This window comes from Phodopus roborovskii, unplaced genomic scaffold, assembly GCF_943737965.1.
Source record: "Phodopus roborovskii unplaced genomic scaffold, PHOROB, whole genome shotgun sequence".
Classification (NCBI taxonomy): Eukaryota; Metazoa; Chordata; class Mammalia; order Rodentia; family Cricetidae; genus Phodopus; species Phodopus roborovskii.
The window spans coordinates 8,481,418-8,504,484 of record NW_026126407.1 but is presented as its reverse complement, the minus strand read 5'-3'; the positions used below and the strand labels follow the sequence as shown (position 1 = coordinate 8,504,484).

Genomic DNA, 23,067 nt, shown 5'->3' with positions numbered 1-23,067 from the left:
TATGCAATTGTAGATTCCATAAATTATTTTTAGCTAATTTCACACATGTATGCAACTCTCATCCCTACTTCCCTAAGCTCCCTGCCATATCCTTACTCCTCGCATATCACATTTCACATTCATGACTATTCATTTTGTATTGCTACCTATTGAGATTAATTGATACAGTCCATGCAACCATGGGTTTGGAGCTACCCGGTTGGATCAGCTATTAATGTGCTACTAAAGATAGTGGCTACCCACTCCCAGAGTCTGTTAACAGTTAATAGTTATGGAAAAACTTAATGGGACTTCATGTGCTGCTCTATCTTCTCTAACATTTATTTTTCCTTTTTAAAAAACATTTATTTTATTTTTGATGATTTCATAAACTTCTAGCATAAATGGGAATAGATAACATTTAGAATAGGAGAAAACATTACATGATAATATTAGCAATATATATTACATAAGGAACTCTTAGAACTCAATAAAATCCACTAATTGTCTTGAAGCTTTAACTTGATATAATTTCATTTGCCTCTTTATGTACTGGTTTGTGCTTTTCTTTATTTGTTTTCTGTGTTCACCATCAAATCCTGAAGCTTCTCTCTAATGTTTCATTTTAATAATAGTCTCCTCCTTCTATGTCTTATGTTTAAGACATCAATTTCTTGAGCTTTAGGGTTGTATTTTTTTTAGTAATGTGTAGACCAGGCTGGACTTGAATTTGTTATCCTTCTGCCTCTGCCTCCTTTAGCAAATCTTATTGGTGTGCACCACCTCAACCAGCTACTTCACAGTTTTAATAAAACTTTATTATTTGTTTTATTTTTATTATGTAAAGATATATATATATATATATATATATATATATATTTCTCTCCCTCCATATCTTCTTCCTCACTCTGCTCACCCAATTTTAAGCTCTTTCTCAAAAAGACCAATTAAATACAACAACACCCCCAAAACCAAGGAAACAAAAGAACATGAAAAAAAGATAAAAGAAAACAAAACAAAACACCAAATTGTAATGAAATATTTTTATCTGATTTTGAGAAAATACATCAAGATTTCCCTGGCTACTGATTAATACCAAGTATAGAAAAAAGTACAACAATGACAACAATATACTAAAGTCTTCCAAAAACCTGTTGATATTCAAGACAAATTACATGAACAATATAGACAATGAAATAAAGCAGAGTCTAGGGAATTAAGTGTCAAATGACAGAGTAATGAAAGAACATATGAAAGATTGGAAAAGGACTGGTGAGTGGAGATACTTGGATGTTATTAAGTACTGATCTGAGATCATGGAATACACATTTATAAGCACACAGTCACAGCAGATATTTGGACAAAGTGAACAAATCTTGGAATAGCCATGGGGATCAGAAATGACTTTAAGTCTACACTACAATTACCTGGAATAATTGGGTACCCTTAACGTATTCCCCAAATTCAACTACTCCTATAAACTCCCAGTATTTTGTGTAATGAAAGCTATGTTGTAAGACCTTTAAACAGAAGCATACACAGTGAGGAAAACTTCTGTAGCAATATCAATGTTAATATTAATATTGCCTATAAGAAATTACATAAAGTCTGAAGTGTTACCATCATAGGAAGAAGGAAATTTGCTTTTTGAAAACTACTCTTTCTAATGCTTCTTTCATGTCTCTGTTCCTGAGGCTATAGATGAATGGGTTCAGCATGGGTGTTACCATTGTGTACATCAATGACATGACAGTCTCCTTCACAGGAGAGTTATTAGCAGAAGGACATAAGTAGAGACCAATGACTGTCCCATAAAATAGTGACACTACAGACAGGTGGGAGCCACAGGTAGAGAATGCTTTACGGATACCTTGTGAAGAAGGGACCTTGAAGATGGAGGAAATAATTTTTGTATAGGAAACTATGATGAGAAGGAAAGGAAGTACAACTATAGGGCCTCCCAAGATAAATATTGCCAATTCATTATCATGAGTATCAGAACAAGCCAGTTTCAGCAGAGTAGACATATCACAGAAATAGTGGGGGATCACATAGTTCTCACAGAATGACAACCTGGCCATGAGTAGGGTGTGTATCATGGCATGGAATGTGGTCAGCACCCAGGACAGCACCACCAGCCTCACACAGAGCTTGGGGTTCATGATGGTGGTATAATGAAGGGGGAAGCAGATGGCCACATAGCGGTCATAGGCCATGACCACAAGAAGGAAGTTCCCAAGGTCCCCAAAATACAGAAAGAAGTATATCTGTGTCAGGCAGCCTGCATAGGGGATGGACGGGTCTTGGCTCTGCATGTTCTGCAGCAACTTGGGCATTGTGACAGAGGAAAAGCAGAAGTCAGCAAAGGACAAGTTGCTGAGAAACAAGTACATGGGTGTGTGGAGATGGGAGTCCAGTTGGATGAGGATGATGATGATGAGGTTCCCCAGGACAGTGGTGAGGTACATGGCCAGGAACAAGGCATAGAACAGGTGCTGGTCCTCTGGGGGGATGGGAAGGCCCAGGAGGAGGAATTTGGAGATGACAGTTTGGTTCCTACTAGTCATTCGTGTACTTCAATGCCTTTTCAGAAAAAAGTAATAGTGCCATGTAACTTAATTCCAAATGAAGATGAAAATATTAACATTCATTGGATAAGCAGAAGATAATACAAATTTACATGCTATACAAAACATCATAACAATAAGCAATCTTTCCAGATCAATACATCTACATCAATATTTATTAAGGACTCATTAAACTCTGTCTAACATATTTCATTAGCCAGCCCTTTCCTAAACAGTTTTTCCTATGTGATTCTGGCATGAAATAGATTTGTTTTCTTACAGTTACTTGGTTAGTCATCCTAGACAAATTTGATTGCCTCTTGCTTTATCATTCTCTCACAATGTGATGGATATAAAGAAGTTTTTCATTATCACTATTTATAATCTGTCTGTCCATATATCTGTCTTCTTTAAGAAAAAAAATTGTGTAAAGTTTTATATAGACACTTAAAACTTTTCTGTGAGTTTCTTTCCAAGATACAGAATATATGCCATCATTTATTAATCCATTGGGTGTATCAAGGATGCCAGTGTGGCAACAGATTCCCAAAGAGACTGATGATCCTTCTCCTGCAATGCCTTCCTTGTTGGTCTGTCTTATATAAGTAAAGGTAATTCAGAATAAAAAGGATATGTTTTATTTCATTCAGTTCTTTCACTTTAGGACATTGTACTTCTCTTCTTCATTGTCTTGCAAACCATTGCATTCCTTACCATAAGACCTTATTCCTAGAACAAGACAGCGTCTTGTATCTCTAGCAATATCACATTAGATTCTTAATTCATGCCCCATTTCTCTGCCTCAGTGCCCTCTTTCAGCATTCTTCATTTACACGTGCAATCTAAGATGGGAATCTTTTTATCTCTTTTCTAATAAATGTTTTAAGGAGTTATCATTGCTTTTAAGATAAAGGCACATTCTTTTCTTTTTGAGAACACAAAAGATACTTTATTGCTGGACCTGTGTCCACTTTTCAGGCCACATATGGGCTCACATATGGAATGGGCTTGCATTCCATTGCTCTGTGGATAATGACTGAAGCCATGATTTCCAGTCTCCGTTCTTCAACACTTGTTCCTTATGACTGTTTCCTTCTTCCTGTTGCTCATGCTTTATCTGACTTATTCCTACTTAACCATCATTTACTGTAAACAGCTTGCTTGCTTGGAAGACCTTTGCCTACCTGCTAAGATCTGGTAAGACCTACTGCCAAATTCCCAAAGCATCCTGTACTCATCCCACAGCCACAGGTGCTCCTGATCACTGGTCACAGCTGACTTTCCACTGGAATTCAAATTCCATGCAAGAAAAATCATGTGTGCTTTTACCTTACAACAGGGACAACACTTGTCATGGTGCCTGGATGTGACCAGTTTCCTAAATATTTCTTGGCTGTAATGCAGGCTGAAGTATAGATTCTTCACTTTTACAGACAGAAAATTCCCATTAAAGTTAGCATATACACACTGTTTAAACTTTTCAGAACACAAACTCACTAGACTTCACCACTCAAAAAACTTGACAGTATGGGGTCAAGTTCAGAGAGGTAAGTTTGTATTTCCTAAACACTGAGGATATGAGGGTATGACTGTTTTCAGCACTTCTGTTGACTAAACATGCCACAGAGGATGTCACTAATATTGATGTAGAAAAGTCAATATGATGATCATTTTATAAATTATTTAAAATACAAAAAGAAGCACAAGGCATGGCTTACATACAAAAGTGTTTTTGAGTTCTCCCTCATATACACATAGCATCAATTGATAGATACTTTTTAAATACCTGATAACAAGTTTGGATAAGTGCCAGTTCTTAATGTTATAGGAAAATGTTCTCAGTATTATTAATGTTGAAGTCAGTAGACCTAGCAAATCAATCTTCATAATATAACAAGCCTCATGAAGCAAGTAGAAGGATACACAAGCAAATGTTCAGGCTTCTTAAGAAAAATTCTGTCTCTATACTGCTCTGTATTCATGACTATAGCCTCTACTCTTCTTAAAGATTGTGATCCTGACTCTGTAGATATTAGACCCTTAGTTACCAGCAATGTCTAAGTTGCATCGTTAAAATAAATTTCCCTTTCTGTTCTATTTTCCTCTAGATAGCTTTGACTAATAAACACCTCAGCATGCTTTAAGCTGGTTAAGAAGGCCAGGGAGTGGCATTAAGAGACAGGTGAGGCTATGTATGTAGCTCAAGTGTACAATACTTGGCTACAGAATTACTCAGAAGAGACCTTCATCCTGTTGATGGGTATTTAATGCAGGCGCATTCATTGATGTATACTTCAGAATCATGTTTCAGTATTATGCAGGGATGGCACTTGTCAGGAAAACCATAACCCAGTTACCCAAACTCTTCTTCCTCTGTGAATGATAGGGCCAGGTGTAGTATTGTGTGTCTTTAATCCCCGTGCTGCTATGGAATATGAGATTTGGATATAAGAGAGTCGCTGAAAGATTGTAGGTCAGGTAGCCTGGCATATGCCATGGCAAACTATAAGTCATTGTGTATTGTAAATTGTGAGTTCACAGATGCCTGATGTCCTCTGACCTTTACATTGACAGAGACAGAAATACAGAGAGACAAAGACATGCATAGAAACATATATAGAGAGAGACAGAGAGGGAGAGATAGATAATTAAAAACATAACTACAAAACTGACCCCTTAGTAGTAGTGCAGACCTATGTCCCAACACTTGTGAGGCTGAGGCTAAAAATCACCATGAGTTCAAGGCCAACATGGGACAGAGTGAGTCTCTCTGCACAAAATCCAAAGTAAACTATAGAATGGAAATCAATGTCCCAGACCTGTTATTAGCTTGAAATGATATGATTTGGGAGAAAAAAAATTGAAGAATGAGTAATTATAAAGCATCTCATAGACAGAGTACAAAGTGATCCTACATTCAAAACAGATGGACAAAGCAGCCTTGCAGACTACAACCAGGATTTCTGCATCTTCTTAGAATCCCCCATGACAGTGCCCCTTACCAGCAGGAAGTAGTTTGGAAAGAACGATGTCCAAATTCCCAAATATTGTCTATAAATGTTTGTTTTCATTTAAATGGACTTGGTTATAATAAATAAATAAATAAATAAATAAATAAATAAAAAAGATGTTTATCAGTGTTGATCACAAAACAAATACTTCCACTATATGACAAACTCATGAGCAGAGAGATGGCAAAGATGAATGTTATCATCTGAAAGACTAACCTGACATATGTGCTTGGGAAGAAAAAGAAAATACCCTCAAGTTGGAAGAATGGCAGGGAATAGTTCCCTTTCCTGATAACTACCTGGGTGGCCAGGGGTGACTCCTAAATCCTGATAAAAGATCCTGTTCTTCCTTATTCACTATGGGCACAGGAAATTGCCAGGTCTGCAGTCCTCTCCAGTGTCTACACCACATTGCAAACATCTCTCCTGACATACATCCCTACATAAGAAGCTTTGTGTCCCTGAGGAGTCCAGGTCTGCAGTAACTCATTAAAGGCAGTAATTATCCAAGACCTCTGACAGACCAGTTCTCTCAGGGTCCTAGTGAGGTGACTGATAATAGCCATTGATCACATGTGACTACACTTTACCAGCGAGTAGGAGAGAAACTAATGGTTGGACATTAACTCATTTGTTTGGTATTGCCTGCTCTTTGTGTGGTGTTTAGGAGAGTTTGAACAGTTGCTAGAAGTAGCTAGAATGTATATGTTAAATGACATAACATAATTCTTTAACCATAATTTTCTTGTAAATAGCTGTTAAAGACACATTATTTCTTTTTTTTTAACTAATCAATTAATTTATTTTACCTCCTGGCTACACTCCCCCCCTTCCCCACTCCCTGCCCAACTCCCTTTCCCCCATGCACCCCTTCTCCATTTCTATTCAGAAAAGGGCAGGCCTCCCACTAATATCCACAAAACATGGTATATCAAGTTGCAGTAAGACTTAAGTCTCCCCTTGTATGAAAGTTGGGCAAGGCCACCCAGTATGAGGAATAGGGTCCCAAAAGCCAATAAAAGAGTCAGAGACATCCCCTGCTTCCACTGTTAGGAGTCCCACAGGAAGATTAAGCCATACAACTGTCACATAGATGCATAGAAGACCCTATTTTCAAGATCGCCACTTGTCACTCCATGGATACATTGTAACTCCCTGTAAACAAGCCCTTTGAGGAATGGATATGTTACTGGATAGATAGTATAGAACAGGCTTCTCTGACCCCACTTTCTATACCTGATGATATATGTTAAGGATAGGAATGTGTGAAAAAGTACATGTCCCCATATCATGTTTAATTGTTTAGAAAACAATGAAGCACACATTCCCATTCTTTAGATGACTTTTGACTTCTTAGCTTTAAGAAAAATCTTAATGTCACCCATCATTACCGTCTTCCAAGCTTCTCTTTCCAATTGCTATATTATAGCCTAATGCCAAAGTCTATGTTCCTGTAATTTTGAAGAAATAGCAGGTTTAATCCTTTATTGTACATGGCAATCATCAGTTGGATGAAATTTGTGATGTTGTGTTATAATTGAATTTTCATTTTGAGGGAATCTACATCTCCATTGTTAATTGGGACAACATAGGTCATGCAAACATACTATTTCTCAGAGAATGCCCCAGGAAAAGACACAGTATTTCTTGTTTTACTTTTGCATAGCAACCATGTTTTCCATTGATCAGAGGCTTCAACTACCTCAGGCACAATGGTTGCCTCTTAAGTCTCTGTGAGTCCCTATGAGCCCTGCTTAGTTGATTCTGTGGGCCGTGTTCTCCTGGTGTTCTGGGCCCCTGTGGCTCCTCCAATTCTTCCTCACTATAATCTGCAAGATTCCCCAAGCTCTGCCTAATGGGTGTGGATATCTGCATCAGCGTTTAAGAGTTCTTAAATAAAGTGTCAGAAATCAGAAAAATTAAAATCAAAATGATTCTGCTATTTCCTCTTACCCCAGGTAGAATTGCTGAGATTAAGAAAGTGAATGATAATAAATGCTGATGAAAATGCAAGAAAGGGGGGAATGAAAACTGATGCAGACACTATGGAAATTAGTGTGACCATGCCTCAAAAAGCTATAAAACATATCTACTATCTAAACCAGCAATGAGACCAGGATTTGTCCCTGGCACATGAGCTAGCTTTTTGGAACCCATTCACTTATGGTGGGATGCCTTACTAGAGAGGAACATGCCTATCCATGTTTATTGATGCATTATTCTCAATAGGTAGGAAAAGGAAATAGCTAGGATCTCCATCAAATGATGACTTGATAATGTCAAGGTGATATATATATATATATATATATATATATATATATATATATATATAGTGAGTTCATTCATGTATCACTCCTGTTGTGTCTGGAGAACATCATTTCTTTGAGTCACCCATCACCAAGACTTTTATAATCTTGGTATCCCCTTTTCCAAATGCTGCCTGAGTTTTGAGGGTTGTTGAAGATGCTGTCTTTTCTCCAGTGTGTATTTTGGGCTTCCTGGTAAGAAATAGGGTATCTATGATCATAGACTTCTATGTGGGTCTTCTATTTGATTCTATTGATGAGTGGATTTTTATGAAATACATTGACTTCATGCATTCTGAGAAAGAATGTTCAGTTCTCACTCTTTTTTTTTTTTTTACTGGAGATAGCCAATGTTCTAGCACCATTTTTTGAAGAGATTGTCTTTTTCTCTAATGTGAAGTTTAGGTCTTATTCTGGTTTTCATTGTTATGTTCTTCCTTAAATGTCTGAAAATTAGGTTTTTCTTGTTAGAGGAAAGCAATTGATATGCCAATATTCTCCATTATCACTGATAATTATGCTGTTCTGTGCAACCGAGATTTCAGTTTCAATGACAAGAACTGATGCGAACTTTATAATCACATAGAGAATTGTATTTGAGGAAGAATATTCAGTGGAAAGGGGCACAATGTAAAAGTCATGATCTACTGTTATGAATAGTTATGCACATTGAGAAGTGGATGCTTATATAATTGGGTAATAGTTGATGTCATAAATCAAAACATGAAAGGACAAAATAAAATGTGATGGAACTTAACATTCAAGTTTGTGTGTGTTGATATTGAAATGCTCACAGAGCCTTACATGAAGACATGTAGTAGACACACTTGTAGAACACCGGCAAGATATAGAGGATCTAATCTTGATGATGAGGAAATCAATGGAGTCTAGAATACAGGAGCAGATTTTACACCATAATGCACAGGGACAAGTAAGGGAATGAGTGGATTAAGAAAAGCAAATTAATTCATGGCACACTAGAGCATGTAATCATTCATGTGATAAGAAAGTGATTGATCTTTAACAGCATAAATTTTTCAAGTACTATAAAATATCTGCATAAGGGTTTTTGCAAAGCAAATGGAAGACATTGTTAAAAACCTGTACTCCACAAAATTGGAAAATTTAAAGGTAATGGACAATTTTCAAAATAAATATCACTTATCAAAACTAGATCAAGAAAAGGTAAGAACTTTAAATAAACCTTTAACCCCTAAAGAAATAGAAGCAGTAATTAAAAGTCTCCCCCCCCCAAAAGACCTAAGTCAGATGGTTTTAATGCAGAGTTTTTCCAGACTTTCTTTTTCAAAGAAAAATCATTTTACATGACAACCACAGTTTCCCTCACCCCCTTCCTCCTGTTTCCTTCCTTACCTCCTTTCCATCCCCATCCACTCCTCAGAAAGGTTAAAGCCTCCATTAGGAATCAACACAGCCTGGCATATCAAGTTGAGACAGGACCAAGCTCCTCCCCCTGAATCAAGGTTGAACAAGGCATCCCACCATAAGTGAATGGGTTCCAAAAAGCTAGCTCATGTGCCAGGGACAAATCCTGGTCTCATTGCTAGGGGCACCACAAACGGACCAAGATACATAACTGTTCACCTCATGCAGATGGCCAAGGTCAGTCCCATTAAGGATCCATGACTGTCAGTCTAGAGTCTGTGAGATCTCAAAATCTTGGGTCAGTTTTCTCTGTGGGTTTCCCTATCATGATCTTGACTCCCCTTGCTTATAAAATCCCTCTTCCCTCTCTTGGATTGGGCTCCCAGAGCTCCGCCCAGTGCTTGGTTGTGGATCTCTGTATCTGCTTCCATCAGTTACTAGGTGAAGATTCTATGATGACAATTAGGGTATTCACCAATCTGATTACAGAAGAAGGCCACTTCATGTGCCCCCTCTACTATTGCTAGGAGTCTAAGCTGGGGTAATTCTTGTGGATTCCTGGGAATTTCCCTAGCACCAGATTTCTCCTTAACCTCACAATGGACCCCTTTATTAAGAACTCTGTCATTGATCTCCCTCTCTATCCTTTCCCCAACTCTACCATCCCAATCCCTCATGTTGCCAACCTACAAACCCTCCACTCCCGCCCCTGCCCCCAGTTTACCAAGGAGATCTCATCTATTTCCACTTCCCAGGGCAGTTCATGCTTCTATATTAGGGTCCTACTTGTTACTTAGCTTTTTTTGCGGGGGGGGGGGCTGTGGATTGTAGCCTGGTTATCCTTTGCTTACATCTAATATCCACTTACTATTGAATACATACTGTGCTTGTCTTCTGGGTCTGCATGCCTCACACAGGATGATTTTTTCTAGTCCCCTCCATTTGCTTGCAAGTTTTATGATGCCACCAAGTAATACTCCATTGTGTAAATGTACCACGTTTTCTTTATTTATTTTTCAGTTAAGGGACATCTAGGTTGTTTCCAGGTTCTTGCTATTATGAATAATGCTGCTTTGAACATAGTTGACCAAGGGTCCTTGTAGTATGTTTGAACATCCTTTGGGAATATGTTCACATATGGTATCACTGGGTCATGAGGTAGATTGATTCCCTGTTTCTGAGAAAGTGCCATACTGATTTCTAAAGTGGCTGTACAAGTTTGCTAAGTTATCATTATGTTTTTGATCTTAGCCATTCTGACAGGTGTAAGATGGTATTTCAGAGTCAATTTTTAAAAATAATTTTTTAAAATTTAAATTTGAAACAATCTTGTTTTACATATCAATCCCAGTTCCTGCACCCTCCTGTCCTTCCCTGTCCCCCCCCCCCATCAACCCCATCCCAATCCCTTTCTGCTCCTCAGGGAAGGTGAGGCCTTCCATGGGGTGTCTCCAAAGTCTGTCATATCATTTGGACCAGGGCCCAGGCCCTCCCCCATGTGTCTAGGCTGAGGAAGTATCCTTCTATGTGGAATAGGCTCCCAAAGTCCATTTGTATACTAGGGATAAATACTGATCCACTAATAGAGGCCCCATAGACTTCCCAGTTCTCCCAACTACCACCACATTCAATGAATCTAGGTCAGTTCTATGCTGGTTTCCCAGTTATCAGACTGGAGTCCATGAGCTCCCCCTTGTTCAGGTCAGCCATATCTATGGGTTTCTCCAGCCTGGTCTTGACCCCTTTGCTCATCACTCCTCCCTTTCTGCAACTGGATTCCAAGAGTTCAGCTCAGTGTTTAGCTGTGGGTGTCTGCTTTTGCTTCCATCAGCTACTAGATGAATTCTCTAGGATGGCATATAAGGTAGTCATCAATCTCATTATTGGGGAAGGGCTTTAAAGGTATTTTGAATTGCATTCCCCTGATGACAAAGGAATTTGAGCAATTCCTTAAATGCCTTTCATCCATTTGAGATTCTTCTGTTGAGAATTCTCTGTTTGGATCTGTATCCCATTGTGTAATTGGATTATTTGGTATTTTGACATTTAGTTTCTTGAGTTCTTTATATATTTTGGAAATCAGTCCTCTGTCAGGTGGGAGGTCGGTGAATATCTTTTTCTGAATTTGTGGACTGTTGTTTTGTCTTATTGACTGTGTCCTGTGCCTTACAGAAGCTTCTTAGTTTTAGGAGGTCCCATTTATTGATTGTTGCTCTCAGAGTCTGTACCACTGGTGTTATGTTTTGGAAGTGGTCTCCTGTGGCATTGCATTCAAGGCTACTTTGCACTTTCTCTTCTATCAGCTTCAGTGTAACTGGATATATGTTGAGGTTTTTGATCCACTTGAACTTGAATTTTGTTCACGGCAATAGGTATAGACCTATTTGCATTCTTCTGCATGTTAACATCCAGTTATGCCAGCACCATTTGTTAAAGTATGACCGAATGATTGGAATTCCTCAGTGTTTGTTATCTGTTCAGTTCTGATTTTATTAATTTGGATATTCATTCTCTGCCTTTTTTTTTTTTTTTAATTTGGATAAGGGTTTGTTTATCTTGTTTTCTCAAAAACCCAACTCTTTGTTTCTTTGATTCTTCTATTGTTTTCTTTTATTTACTTATTTTTTGTTTTTTTTGTTTTATCTATTTGTAATTTATTAACTTCAGCCCTCAACTTGATTATTTCCTGTTGTCTACTGATATTTTTGTTCTAGAGCTTTCAGGTATGCTGTTAAGTCACTAGTGTGAGCTCTCCAAATTCTTTATGTAGGCACTTTGTGTTAGGAACTTATGTTAGCACTGCTTTCATAGGGTCTCCAAAATTTGGTTGTGTTGTACATTCATTTCATTGAAATCTAGGAAGTCTTTAATTTACTTTTCCAATTTCTCCTTGACTCAGTGTTAATTCAGATGAGAATTGTTCAGTTTCCATGAGTCTCTAGAATTTCTATAGTTTGTATTACTGTTGAATTCTAACTTTAATCCATGGTGATCCAATAAAATACAGTGGGTTATTCCAATTTTTTTATTTGTTGAGATTTAGTTTATGACTGAGTATGTTGTCATTTTTAGAGAAGGTTCTGTGAGGTGCTGAGAAGAAGATATATTCTTTGTGTTTGGGTGGAATGTTCCTTAGATGTTTATTAAGTCAATTTTTGTCATAAAGTCTGTTATTTTCCTTATTTCTCTGTTAAGTTTATATCTTTGCACATCTGTACACTGGTAAGAGTGGGGTGTTGAAATCTCCCAGTATTAATGTGTGGGGTCTGATGTGTGATTTAAGCTTTAGTAATGTTTCTTTTCAAAAATGTGGTTGCCTATGTATTGGAGTATAAATGTTGAGACCTGTGACTTTATCTTGATGGATATTTCCTGTGATGAATATGAAATGTCATTCTCAATATCTTTGATTAATTTTATTTTGAAGTGTATTTTGTTTCGTAGGTCCATTTGATTGGAAAGTCTTTTCTCAACCCTTTATTCTGAGGTAATGTCTCTCTTTGAGGTTGAGGTGTGTTTATTGTATGCAGCAGAAGGATGGACCTTGTTTTCTTATCCATTCTGCTATCCTGTGTTTTTTATAGGCTAATTGAGACCATTGATAATAAGAAATATTAATGTCCAGTGATTGGTAATTCCTGTTATATTTGGTTTTGTTGTTGATGGTTGTAGAGTTTGTGTGTTTCCATTCTTTGGGGATTGCTGTTGGGAGGTTATCTGTTGCCTGTGTTTTTGTGAGTTCAGCTAACCTCCTTCCAACCTACTCCCTGGTTTGGAGTATTCCTTCTAATACTTTCTGTAGGGTTGGATTTGTGGATAGGTATTATTTGAATCTGGTTTTGTCATGGAATATCTTGTTTTCTCCATCTGTGGTGATTCAAAGCTTTGCTGCACAAAGTAGTGTCGTAGTGTCAACTGGTATTCCTGGTCTTCTAGTGTCTGTAGAATATTTGTCCAAGACTTTCTGACTTTCAGAGTTTCCATTAATAAGTCAGGTGTGATTCTAATATGTTTAAATTTATGTCATTTGACCTTTTTCTTTGCAGCTCTTAGTATTCTTCTTTATTTTATATATTTAGTGTTTTGATTATTATATGGTAAGGGGACTTTTTTTGGTCCTGTATAGTTAGTGCTCTGTAAGCTGCTTGTATCTTCATAGGCATATCCTTATTTTGGTTGGTAAAGTTTTTTTTTTTTTTTTGTTGAATATATTTTCTGTGCATTTGAGTTGGACTTTTTTTTCTCTTATCCCTATGAGTCTTAGGATTGGTCTTCTCATGGTGTCCCAGATTTCCTGGGTGTTTTGTGTTAAACTTTGTTGGATAACATTTTCTTTGACTAGTGAATCTCTTTCCTTTATTGTAGCTTCAATGCCTGAGATTCTCTCTTTCATCTCCTGCCTTCTGTTTGTTATGCTTGCATCTGTAGTTCCTTTTCATTTACCCAGCTTTTCTATTTTCAGAATTTCCTTGGTGTGTGTTCTTTATTGCATCTAGTTCAATTTTCAAGTCTTGGGCTTGTTAATTTTTTTTCTTGTTCTTCTTTGAAGAATGAAACTAAAGAAGATATAACAAAATGGAAAGACCTATTATGCTCATGGATTGGTATAATTATCATAGTAAAAATATGCATCTTACCAAAAGCAATCACTATCCAAATTCTAACACAATTCTTTATAGACCTTGAAAGGACAATACGCAGTTTCGTATGGAAAAGGATAAAAACCCAGGATAGCTAGAATAATGCTGCACAATAAAAGAAGTTCTTGAGGCATTACCATCACTGATTTCAACCTGAACTATATAATCTTATAGTAACAAAACTCACATGTTATTGGCATAAAAAGGAATATGTTGATCAATAGACTAGAACCGAAGACACAGACATAAATCCACATACATATAGACACCTGATTTTTGATAAAGAAGCCAGAAACATACAACAGAAAAAAGAAAACATCTTCAACACATGGTGCTGGTCTACTTGGACATCAGGATGTAGAAGAATACAAATAGATCCATATTTATCACCCAGCATAAAACTCAAACGAAGTGGATTATAGATCTTAACATTAAACTACACATTGCCACTGATAGATGAAAAAATAGGGAATAGCCTTGAATTTATTGTCACAGGAGACAACTTCCTGAATAGAACACCAATAGTATGGACACTAAGACTGACAATTAATAAATGCTACTCATGAAACTGAAAAAGCTTCTTCTGCAAGGGAAAGAACACTGTGAACAGGACAAAACAGCAGCCTACAGAATGGGAAAATTTTTCACAAACTCCACACCTGATAGTGGACCAATGTCTAAAACATACAAGGAACTCTAAACTCTAGATACCAACAAACCAAAAAAATTCAATTAAAAAATGGAGTTCAGATCTAAACAGAGAATCCTTAATAAAGGAATCCAAAATGGCTGAGAAACACTTAAAGAACTGTTCAACATCCTTAACCATCAAGGAAATTTAAATCTAAATTTAAACTATTATGAGATTCTATATTATATCTTTCAGAAGGGCTAAGATCAGTAACACAATTGGTAGCTCATGCTGGTGAGAATGTGGAGCAAGAGGAACACTCCTCTACTGATGGAGGGAATGCAGACTTATACAGCCACTGGGCATCAGTATTGCAGTTCTTCATAAAACTGGGACTCCATCTACCTCAAGACCCAGCTATAACACTATTAAGCATATGCATATAAGGCATTTCATCCTACCACAATGATACTTTCTTAACTGTGTTCTTAGTGGCTTTATTAACAATAATAGCCAGAGACTGGAAACAACCTAGATGTCCTACAAATGAAGAATAGGTAAAAAATATGGTATATGCACAAAATGAAATATTCCTCAGTAATTGAACTGGCAACTACTTTAATTAGCATAAGCTCCCAGTGGTGGAACTAGGACAGCAATCCATCCACAAAACCTTCAACCAGGCCAGTCCTGGCAGTATTATGTGCAGGGACAAAGGTGGCTCACAACTCATGGGAATGATTAACCAATAACTGGTCTAACTGTAGGTCCAAGTCAAGAGAGGGAACCCATGACCTGTCTGTACAGCCAGGAGTAGAAGCTAGATGGCTCAGACACCTAGGATAGAACCAAACATGGCCTACTGAAAAAAGGCAATGAAATTACTTCTAATGATATTCTGCTATACTAATAGACAAGTGCCTATCCCAATCATCATCAGAGAAGCTCCCTTTGGCCACTTATGGGAACAGATACAGAGACACATACCCAAACATTTGGCAGAGTTTGTGGAAACCTGCAGATGAAGGGAAGGAAGGATTGTATGAAAGATTGGAGTCGAAGACATCAGGAAAACATGGCCCACAAAGTCAGAAGTACCATAGACTGCTCAGGCCTTCTAACTGAGACCCATGTTCAGGAGGTCTTGGTCGGTCCTATGCTGGTTTTCCATCCATCAGTCTGGGGTCCATGAGCTCCCCTTGTTCAGGTCAGCTGTTTCTGTGGGTTACTCAAGTATGTTCTTGAAATCGTTGCTCATCACTTCTCCCTCTCTGCAACTGGATTCCAGGAGTTTGGTTCAGTATTTAGCTGATATGATAGTAGATATCTGCTTCTGCTTCAGTTAGCTACTGAATGAAGGCTCTAGGATGGCATATAGGGTATTCATCAATCTCATTATCAGGGAAGGACATTTAAGGTATCCTCTCCACTATTACTTAGATTGTGAGGTGGAGTCATCCTTGTAGGTTTCTGGACATTTCCCTAGTGCCAGATTTCTCTTTAAATCTATAATGGCTCCCAATTTTTAATAGGGTTATTTGGTGTTTTGGTGACTAGTTTCTTGAGTTCTTTGTATATTTTGGAGATCAGCCCTCTGTCAGATGTAGGACTTGTGAAGATCTTTTCCCAATCTGGTGCTGCCATTTGGTCTTATCACTGTGTCAGTTTGAGGAGGTCCCATTTATTAATTGTCTGTGATACTGGAGTTATGTTCAGGAAGTAGTCTCCTGTACCAATTTGTTCAAGGGTACCTACCACTTTCTCTTCTAAGAGGCTCAGTGTGGCTGGATTGATGTTGAGGTCTTTGATCCATTTGGACTTGAGTTTTGTACATGGTGACAGACATGGGTCTATCTGCAGTCTTCTACACATTATCATCCAATTGTGCTAGCATAATTTATTGAAGGTGCTTTCCTCCTCCTATTGTATACTTGATGGGAGATGTCATTCTGTTAATATGCTTCTCTTATTGGTTAATGAATAAAGCAATGTTGGCCAATAGGAAAGCAAGATAGGCGGGACTAGGATACAAGGAGGATTCCAGGAAGGAGTATGGAGGAGTCAGCATGTAGAGACTGGAGACAACAGAGGTCCAGGCCCTCTCTTCAGTAAGATGAGACCACAGGAAAATACTTAGATTAATAGAAATGGGTTAATCATTAAGACTGAGCTAGCCGATAAGAAATTAGTATCTGGCCAACAGCATTATATCAAACACAGAGTCTCTGTGTGTTATTTGGGGCTGGTGCAGATCTGGGCCCAGGTCAGCAGGAAAAAAAACCTACTTGTAACATATACCTTTAGCTGTTTTGTCAAAAATAAGGTGTTCGTAGGTGTGTGGTTTAATATCAGGATTTTTGATTCTATTCCATTGGTCTACCTGTCTAATTTTTGTGCCAATACCAGGATGTCTTCAGGACTATAGCTCTATAGTAGAGCTTGAAGTCGGGGATGGTGATGCCTCCTGAAGTTCCTTTATTGTACAGGGTTGTTTTGGCTATCCTGGGTCTTTTGTTTTTCCATATAAAGTTGATTATTATCCTTTCAAGTTAGTGAAGAATTGTGCTGGGATTTTAATGGGGATTGCATTGAATCTGTAGATTGCTTTTTGGCAAGATTGTCATTTTTACTATGTTTGTTTTACCTATCCAAGAGCATGGGAGATCTTTCCATTTTCTGGTATCTTCTTTAATTTCTTTCTTTAAAGACACAAAGTTCTTGCTATATAGGTCTCTCATTTGTTTGGTAAGCATTACCCCAAGATACTTTATGTTGTTTGTGGCTATTGTAAAGAGTGATGTTTCTCTGATTTCTTTGTCATCCGTATATAATAGGGCTACTGTATTTTTTTTTTTGAGTTTATCTTGTAAAAATGGGGTACAGAACTGAAGAGAGAATTCTCAATAGAGGAAATCAAAAGGCTGAAAGACACTTAAGAAACTGCTCAACATCCTTAGCTATCAGGGAAATGCAAATCAAAACAACTCTGAGATACCATCTTACTCCTTCCAGAATGGCTAAAATTAGGAACACCAATGACAACTTATGCTGGGGAGGATGTAGAGAAAGGGTAACAGTCCTACACTGCTGGTAGAAGTGCAAACTTGTACAGCCATTTTGGAGATCAGTATGGTGGTTCCTCAGGAAAATGGGAATCAGTCTACTACAGCGCCCAGCAATCCCACACTTAGGCATGATCCACATCCCTGCAACAAAGACCTGTGTTCAACTATGTTTTTAGCAGCATTACTTTTAATAAAAAGAACCTGGAAGCAACCTAGATACCCCTCAACTGAAGAATGGATAAAGAAGATGTAGCACATATACACAATGGAATACTACTCTGCAGAAAAAAAACAAAGGTATCTTGAAATTCGCAGGCAAATGGATGGAACTTAAAGAAACCATCCTGAATGTGGTAACCCAGGCACAAGAAGAGGAACATGGTATGTACTCACTTATATATGGATTTTAGACATAGAGCAAAGGATCACCAACCTATAATTCACACTGCCAGAGAAACTAGGATACAAGGAGTAACCTAAGAAATTCATACAAGGTCCCTCACAGAAGGGGAAAGGAACAAGAGCCCCTGAACATATTGGGAGTGGGTGGGGGCAGTGAGTGGAGAGGGAGCTAGGAGAAAGAGAAGGGGAAAAGAGGAAAGCATGTGGGACTAGGAAGATTGAGTCAGGGGAAGAATAGATGAGTGAGAGAGAGAGAGAGAGAGAGAGAGAGAGAGAGAGAGAGAGAGAGAGAGAGAGAGAGAGAGAGATAAAAGAGGGAGCCATTATAGGTTTGAAGAGAAAACTGACTCCAGAGAAATGTCCAGAGACCTACAAGACTGACCCCAACTAACAATTTGAGCAACAGTGGGAAGGCTACCCTGAATGCCCTTCCCTGATAATGAGATTGATGACTAACTTATACACCATCATAGAGCCCTCATCTAGTAGCTGATGGAAACAGAAGCAGACACCCACAACTAAACACTGAGCCTAAGTAGAATCCAGATGCAGAGAGGGAGGATAAGAAAATGGGGTCAAGATCAGGCTACAGAAACCCACAGAGACAGCTGACTGAACAAGGAGGAGCTAATGGGCCCCAGACTGATAGCTGGGCTTCCAGCATGGGACTGATTCAGACCCCCTGAATATGGGTCTCAGACAGAAGGCCTGGGCAGTCTAAGGGACCTCTGGCAGTGGAACCAGGATGTATTCCTGGTGCACAAAAGGACTTTGTGAGCACATTCCCCGTGGAGGGATACTCTCTTAACCTAGAGGCAGGAGTGGGGGCTAGTCCCAATTCCAAATGACTTGACAGATTTAGATGACCCCTCCTGGAAGGCATCATTTTACATATGAATTGGGGAAGGGAAATGGGATGGGAGGGTGGTCGGGGGACTGCTAGGGTGGGAGAAAGGGAGGGAGAAGTAACTGGGATTGATATGTAAAATAAAAAAAAAAAAAAGCTGTAGTCAGACTCTGCATCTAAAACAAAACAAAGCTGGCATCTTTGCCAGATACAGTGGTGCACACCTATTATCCTAGCACTCCAGAGTCTGAGGGAGGCAGGAGGATCTTGAGAGAAAAAATGTGTAATGGCTCCCTCTATTACAGTATCTCTTCTACTGTTCTCTATTCTTCCTGCTCCCTCCTATTCTCCTCTCCCCTCCTCTCTTTCTCGTAACTCCCTCTCTACTGCTCCCAATTTGCTCAGGAGATCTTGTGCCTTTCTCCCTCTGTGGGGGACTATGTATGTCTCTCTTATGGTCCTCCTTGTTTCTTAGCTTCTCTCATGGTGTGGATTGGAGGATGGTGATCCCTTGCTCTATGTCTAAAATCCATATGAATGAGTATATACCATGTTCATCTTTTTGTGACTGGGTTACCTCGCTCAGGATGGGTTCTTCCAGTTCCATCCATTTACCTGCAAATTTCAATATTCCATTGTTCCTCCCCCACCCCCAACAGGGTAGTTCTCCTCTGTATAAATGTACCACATTTTCTTTATTCATTCTTCAGTTGAGGGGCATCTATGCAAATCAAAATAACGCTGAGATACCATCTTACTCCTGGCTGAATGGCAAAAAAAAAAAAAAAAAAAAAAAAAAAAAAAAAACCACCAATGACAGTTTTTAAATTTGTTTTTAAATTTTTTTTCTATATCAGTGAATATTTTACTCATTTCTTTTTATTCTAGGAATCATATCTAAGGCCTCACTCATATTAATCATGTATTCTAACATCGAGTTACACAACTCATTTTATAATATAAGCATAAACTGTGACCAGAAATGTATTTAATATAATGGAATGTTAAATAACAGATTAATACTGAGGATAAGAAACAGAAAAAAAATCTTTTTGTGTTGTTTTCTTTTATAAAGAGAAGATATGATGGATAAATTTAAAATCTGGTAGAATCATATTTGCACTTATGCATATATAATGAAATGTTATTCAGCCTACTCCCCACCCCCACCCAAGGAAAGGAAATCCTTTCATGGCATAGATGAACACAGAGTACAATAAGGCAGCCCAAAGAGACAAATGACTCATGTTCTTTCTTATTTATATGGAACATCTAAAAATGTGAGCTCTGAAGAGCAGACTGTTGAGTGGTGGTTATTATAGGGTGAATTAGGGAATGGAGAAAAATCACCAATGATAGATTATGCTGGAGAGGAAGTGAGGAAAGGGGAAGACTCCTCCACTGCTGGGAATGCAAACTTGCACAGCCATTTTGGAAATCAGTATGGAAGTTCCTCAGGAAAATGGGAATCAGTCTACCACAAGATCCAGCAATTCCACTCTTAGGCATATACCCAAAAGATGCACATTCATACAACAATCACATCTGTTCAACTGTGTACATAGCAGTATTATTTGTAATAGCCAGAACTTGGAAGGGACCTAGATGGCCCTCAATAGATAAATTAAAATAAAATCTGTGTTGCCATTATAAAGAGATTTTCTTCTTGCAAAAGACTCTAATTAGGGCCTCTTTTATATCTCTGTTCCTCAGGCTGTAGATGAAGGGATTCAGCATGGGAGTCACTACTGTGTACATCATGGCCATGGCAGTTTCCTTCACAGTAGAATTATTAGTTGATGGAAATATGTAGAGACCAATAATTGTCCCATAGAACAGTGAGACCACAGAAAGGTGGGAGCCACAGGTGGAGAAGACCTTGTGGATAACCCGAGTAGATGAAACCTTTAGGATGGAGCAGACAATATGTACATAGGACACAATGATGAGTAAGAATGGGACAACAGTAACAAGCCCTCCAATGGTAAATATCATCAATTCATTAATATGGATGTCAGAACAGGCCAACTTGAGTAGGGCAGATATGTCACAGAAAAAATGTGGGATCATGCTGTTCTTACAGAATGACAATCTAGCTAAAAGTAAAGTGTGCAACATGGAATACAGCATGGTAAGTACCCAGCATAGTACCATCAGACACATACAGAGCTTGGGGTTCATGATGGTGGTGTAATGAAGGGGAAAGCAAATGGCTACATAGCGGTCATAGGCCATGACTACAAGAAGGAAGCTCTCCATGGCTGCAAAAACTATTAAAAAGTACATTTGTGTCAGACAGCCTGCATAGGGAATGGAGGGTACTTGGCTCTGCATGTTCTGCAGCAATTTGGGCATTGTGACAGAGGAGAAGCAGAGGTCAGAGAAGGACAAGTTGCTGAGAAAGAAGTACATGGGTGTGTGGAGATGGGAGTCCAGTAGGATGAGAATGATGATGATGAGGTTCCCCAGGACAGTGGTGAGGTACATGGCCAGGAACAGGGCATAGAACAGGTGCTGGTGCTCTGGAGGGATGGGCAGGCCCAGGAGGAGGAACTGGGAGATGACAGTTTGGTTGTTCATTATCATTTCTTCATCTCTAGTATCCAAATGAGAAAATATCTGGGTCCCTTAAAATTCAAAGTAAAAGTGGACATACATCTAGGACAGCAATCATTATAATTATAACCTTAAATTCCAAATGTCTGTAATCATTAAGGATTTTTTTTTCAACATCTCTTTAGTAGGATTCTATCTCTGATCCTTCCTAGATATTTCTATGCATTTCTACTGAGATACCAAGTGCTTCTCTCTCTTTCTGTCTGCTTATCCTTGGTAACTGTTGTATGTGCATTTGTACTTTGCGTTATGAAATTTCGTATAATGATGTTCTTAAAAAATAGCATGAGTTTTAGCATCATAATTTTATATAAATTTCAAGAAAATCTCATACACTCCGATGCCTTAGATTACCATTTCAAACTCAGGCATGAATGTCTCTGTAACATATAGATTTTTGCTCTACTGTTCACCAATCATCTCCCCTCCACTGCATGTATGACAGGCATCAGGAGCTCAAAGTCCCCAAGTGAAATTCATGTCTTCATTTTGTTGTCTCCCAAAGCATTCCTCATTCTCTTTCTTCTCCAGTATCCTATAGTATAGTAAACGAAATTCATGTTTGAGTCATAAATCTGTGAATTTTGATCCATTCATTTTTCCTTATCTTGAACTACTGTCACACATTATACAGAATCTCCCTTCATTCTGCACCTATCTCATCCATTACTTTGTGAGATTATATCCATATATCTGGATCACATCTTTTTATTACAGGAATACATAAGCAGACTCAGTTCATGTCCTTGTTCTCATGTTTCCTGACGTTTCTCTTCTCCTTCAATCTGCTTCATTTACACTGGGGCATTCCAACAATCATTTAATCTGTAGACTTTGAGCAAAGTAACTAGAACTTCATATGATGATGAACTTCAAGCAATCAGATGAAGGAACTAGGAAAAGGACTGTCCATTGCAGAAGAGTTTGCATATTCTGCCTGAGATAAAAATCTGTAACCTTCTTCTCAAGGAATCCAATGTGTAGACAGTTCTTCACATGTTAACTTTATCAGCCTCTAACACTGGGCAGTCTGTGTACTAAGTCACATGCATGCACACACACACACACATACACATATACATACACATATGCCCAACACAAACATATACATGTTAATCTCTTATTATTGACAACCCTGGTTAATGTATCTATCACAAGTTCCAAAGCTTAGGAAGGAGGAGAAACATAAAGGGATATGAGACACTTTCTCTTATACAGAACAACCAAGTCTGACTGATTGTATCTTCACAGACCAACTAGGTTTAATACAGCTGAATTAAGAGTTTGCACATTTAGAAATTGTAGATTAGCATGGCAGTGGAGGAAGACAAGCAGGAAAAATATCATGGAACATTTAAAACTGCTGAGCATCTGATTCTGACCTCAAACATGAAGCACTCCTGTCTCTGCTTCTCAAACACTGGAGTTATAGGAATGTGTCATTGTGCTCAGTTTCTCCTTCTCCATTAAATGAACTGTACCTTTGTGTTAGGCAGGCATGTGTGTAAAGATTGTATCCAGACTAATATCAACTGTTACTACTGAAGGGCCAATATGCTTCTTCCCTTCTATAGCTGTTAAGTCTGCCATTCTCAAATTAAAAGGCATGTAAAAATC

The 23,067-nt window shown here is 38.3% G+C and overlaps 2 protein-coding genes across 2 annotated transcripts; both read right to left on the bottom strand.

Moving 5' to 3' along the window:
* Positions 1-1,601: 1,601 nt before the first annotated feature.
* LOC127219728 (olfactory receptor-like protein I9) lies at positions 1,602-2,546 on the bottom strand. The gene has a single exon (XM_051181497.1). The coding sequence runs from the start codon at positions 2,544-2,546 to the stop codon at positions 1,602-1,604; it is 945 nt and encodes a 314-aa protein (XP_051037454.1).
* A 17,935-nt stretch (positions 2,547-20,481) lies between these two features.
* LOC127219727 (olfactory receptor 1468) lies at positions 20,482-21,420 on the bottom strand. The gene has a single exon (XM_051181496.1). The coding sequence runs from the start codon at positions 21,418-21,420 to the stop codon at positions 20,482-20,484; it is 939 nt and encodes a 312-aa protein (XP_051037453.1).
* Between the last annotated feature and the right edge of the window lie 1,647 nt (positions 21,421-23,067).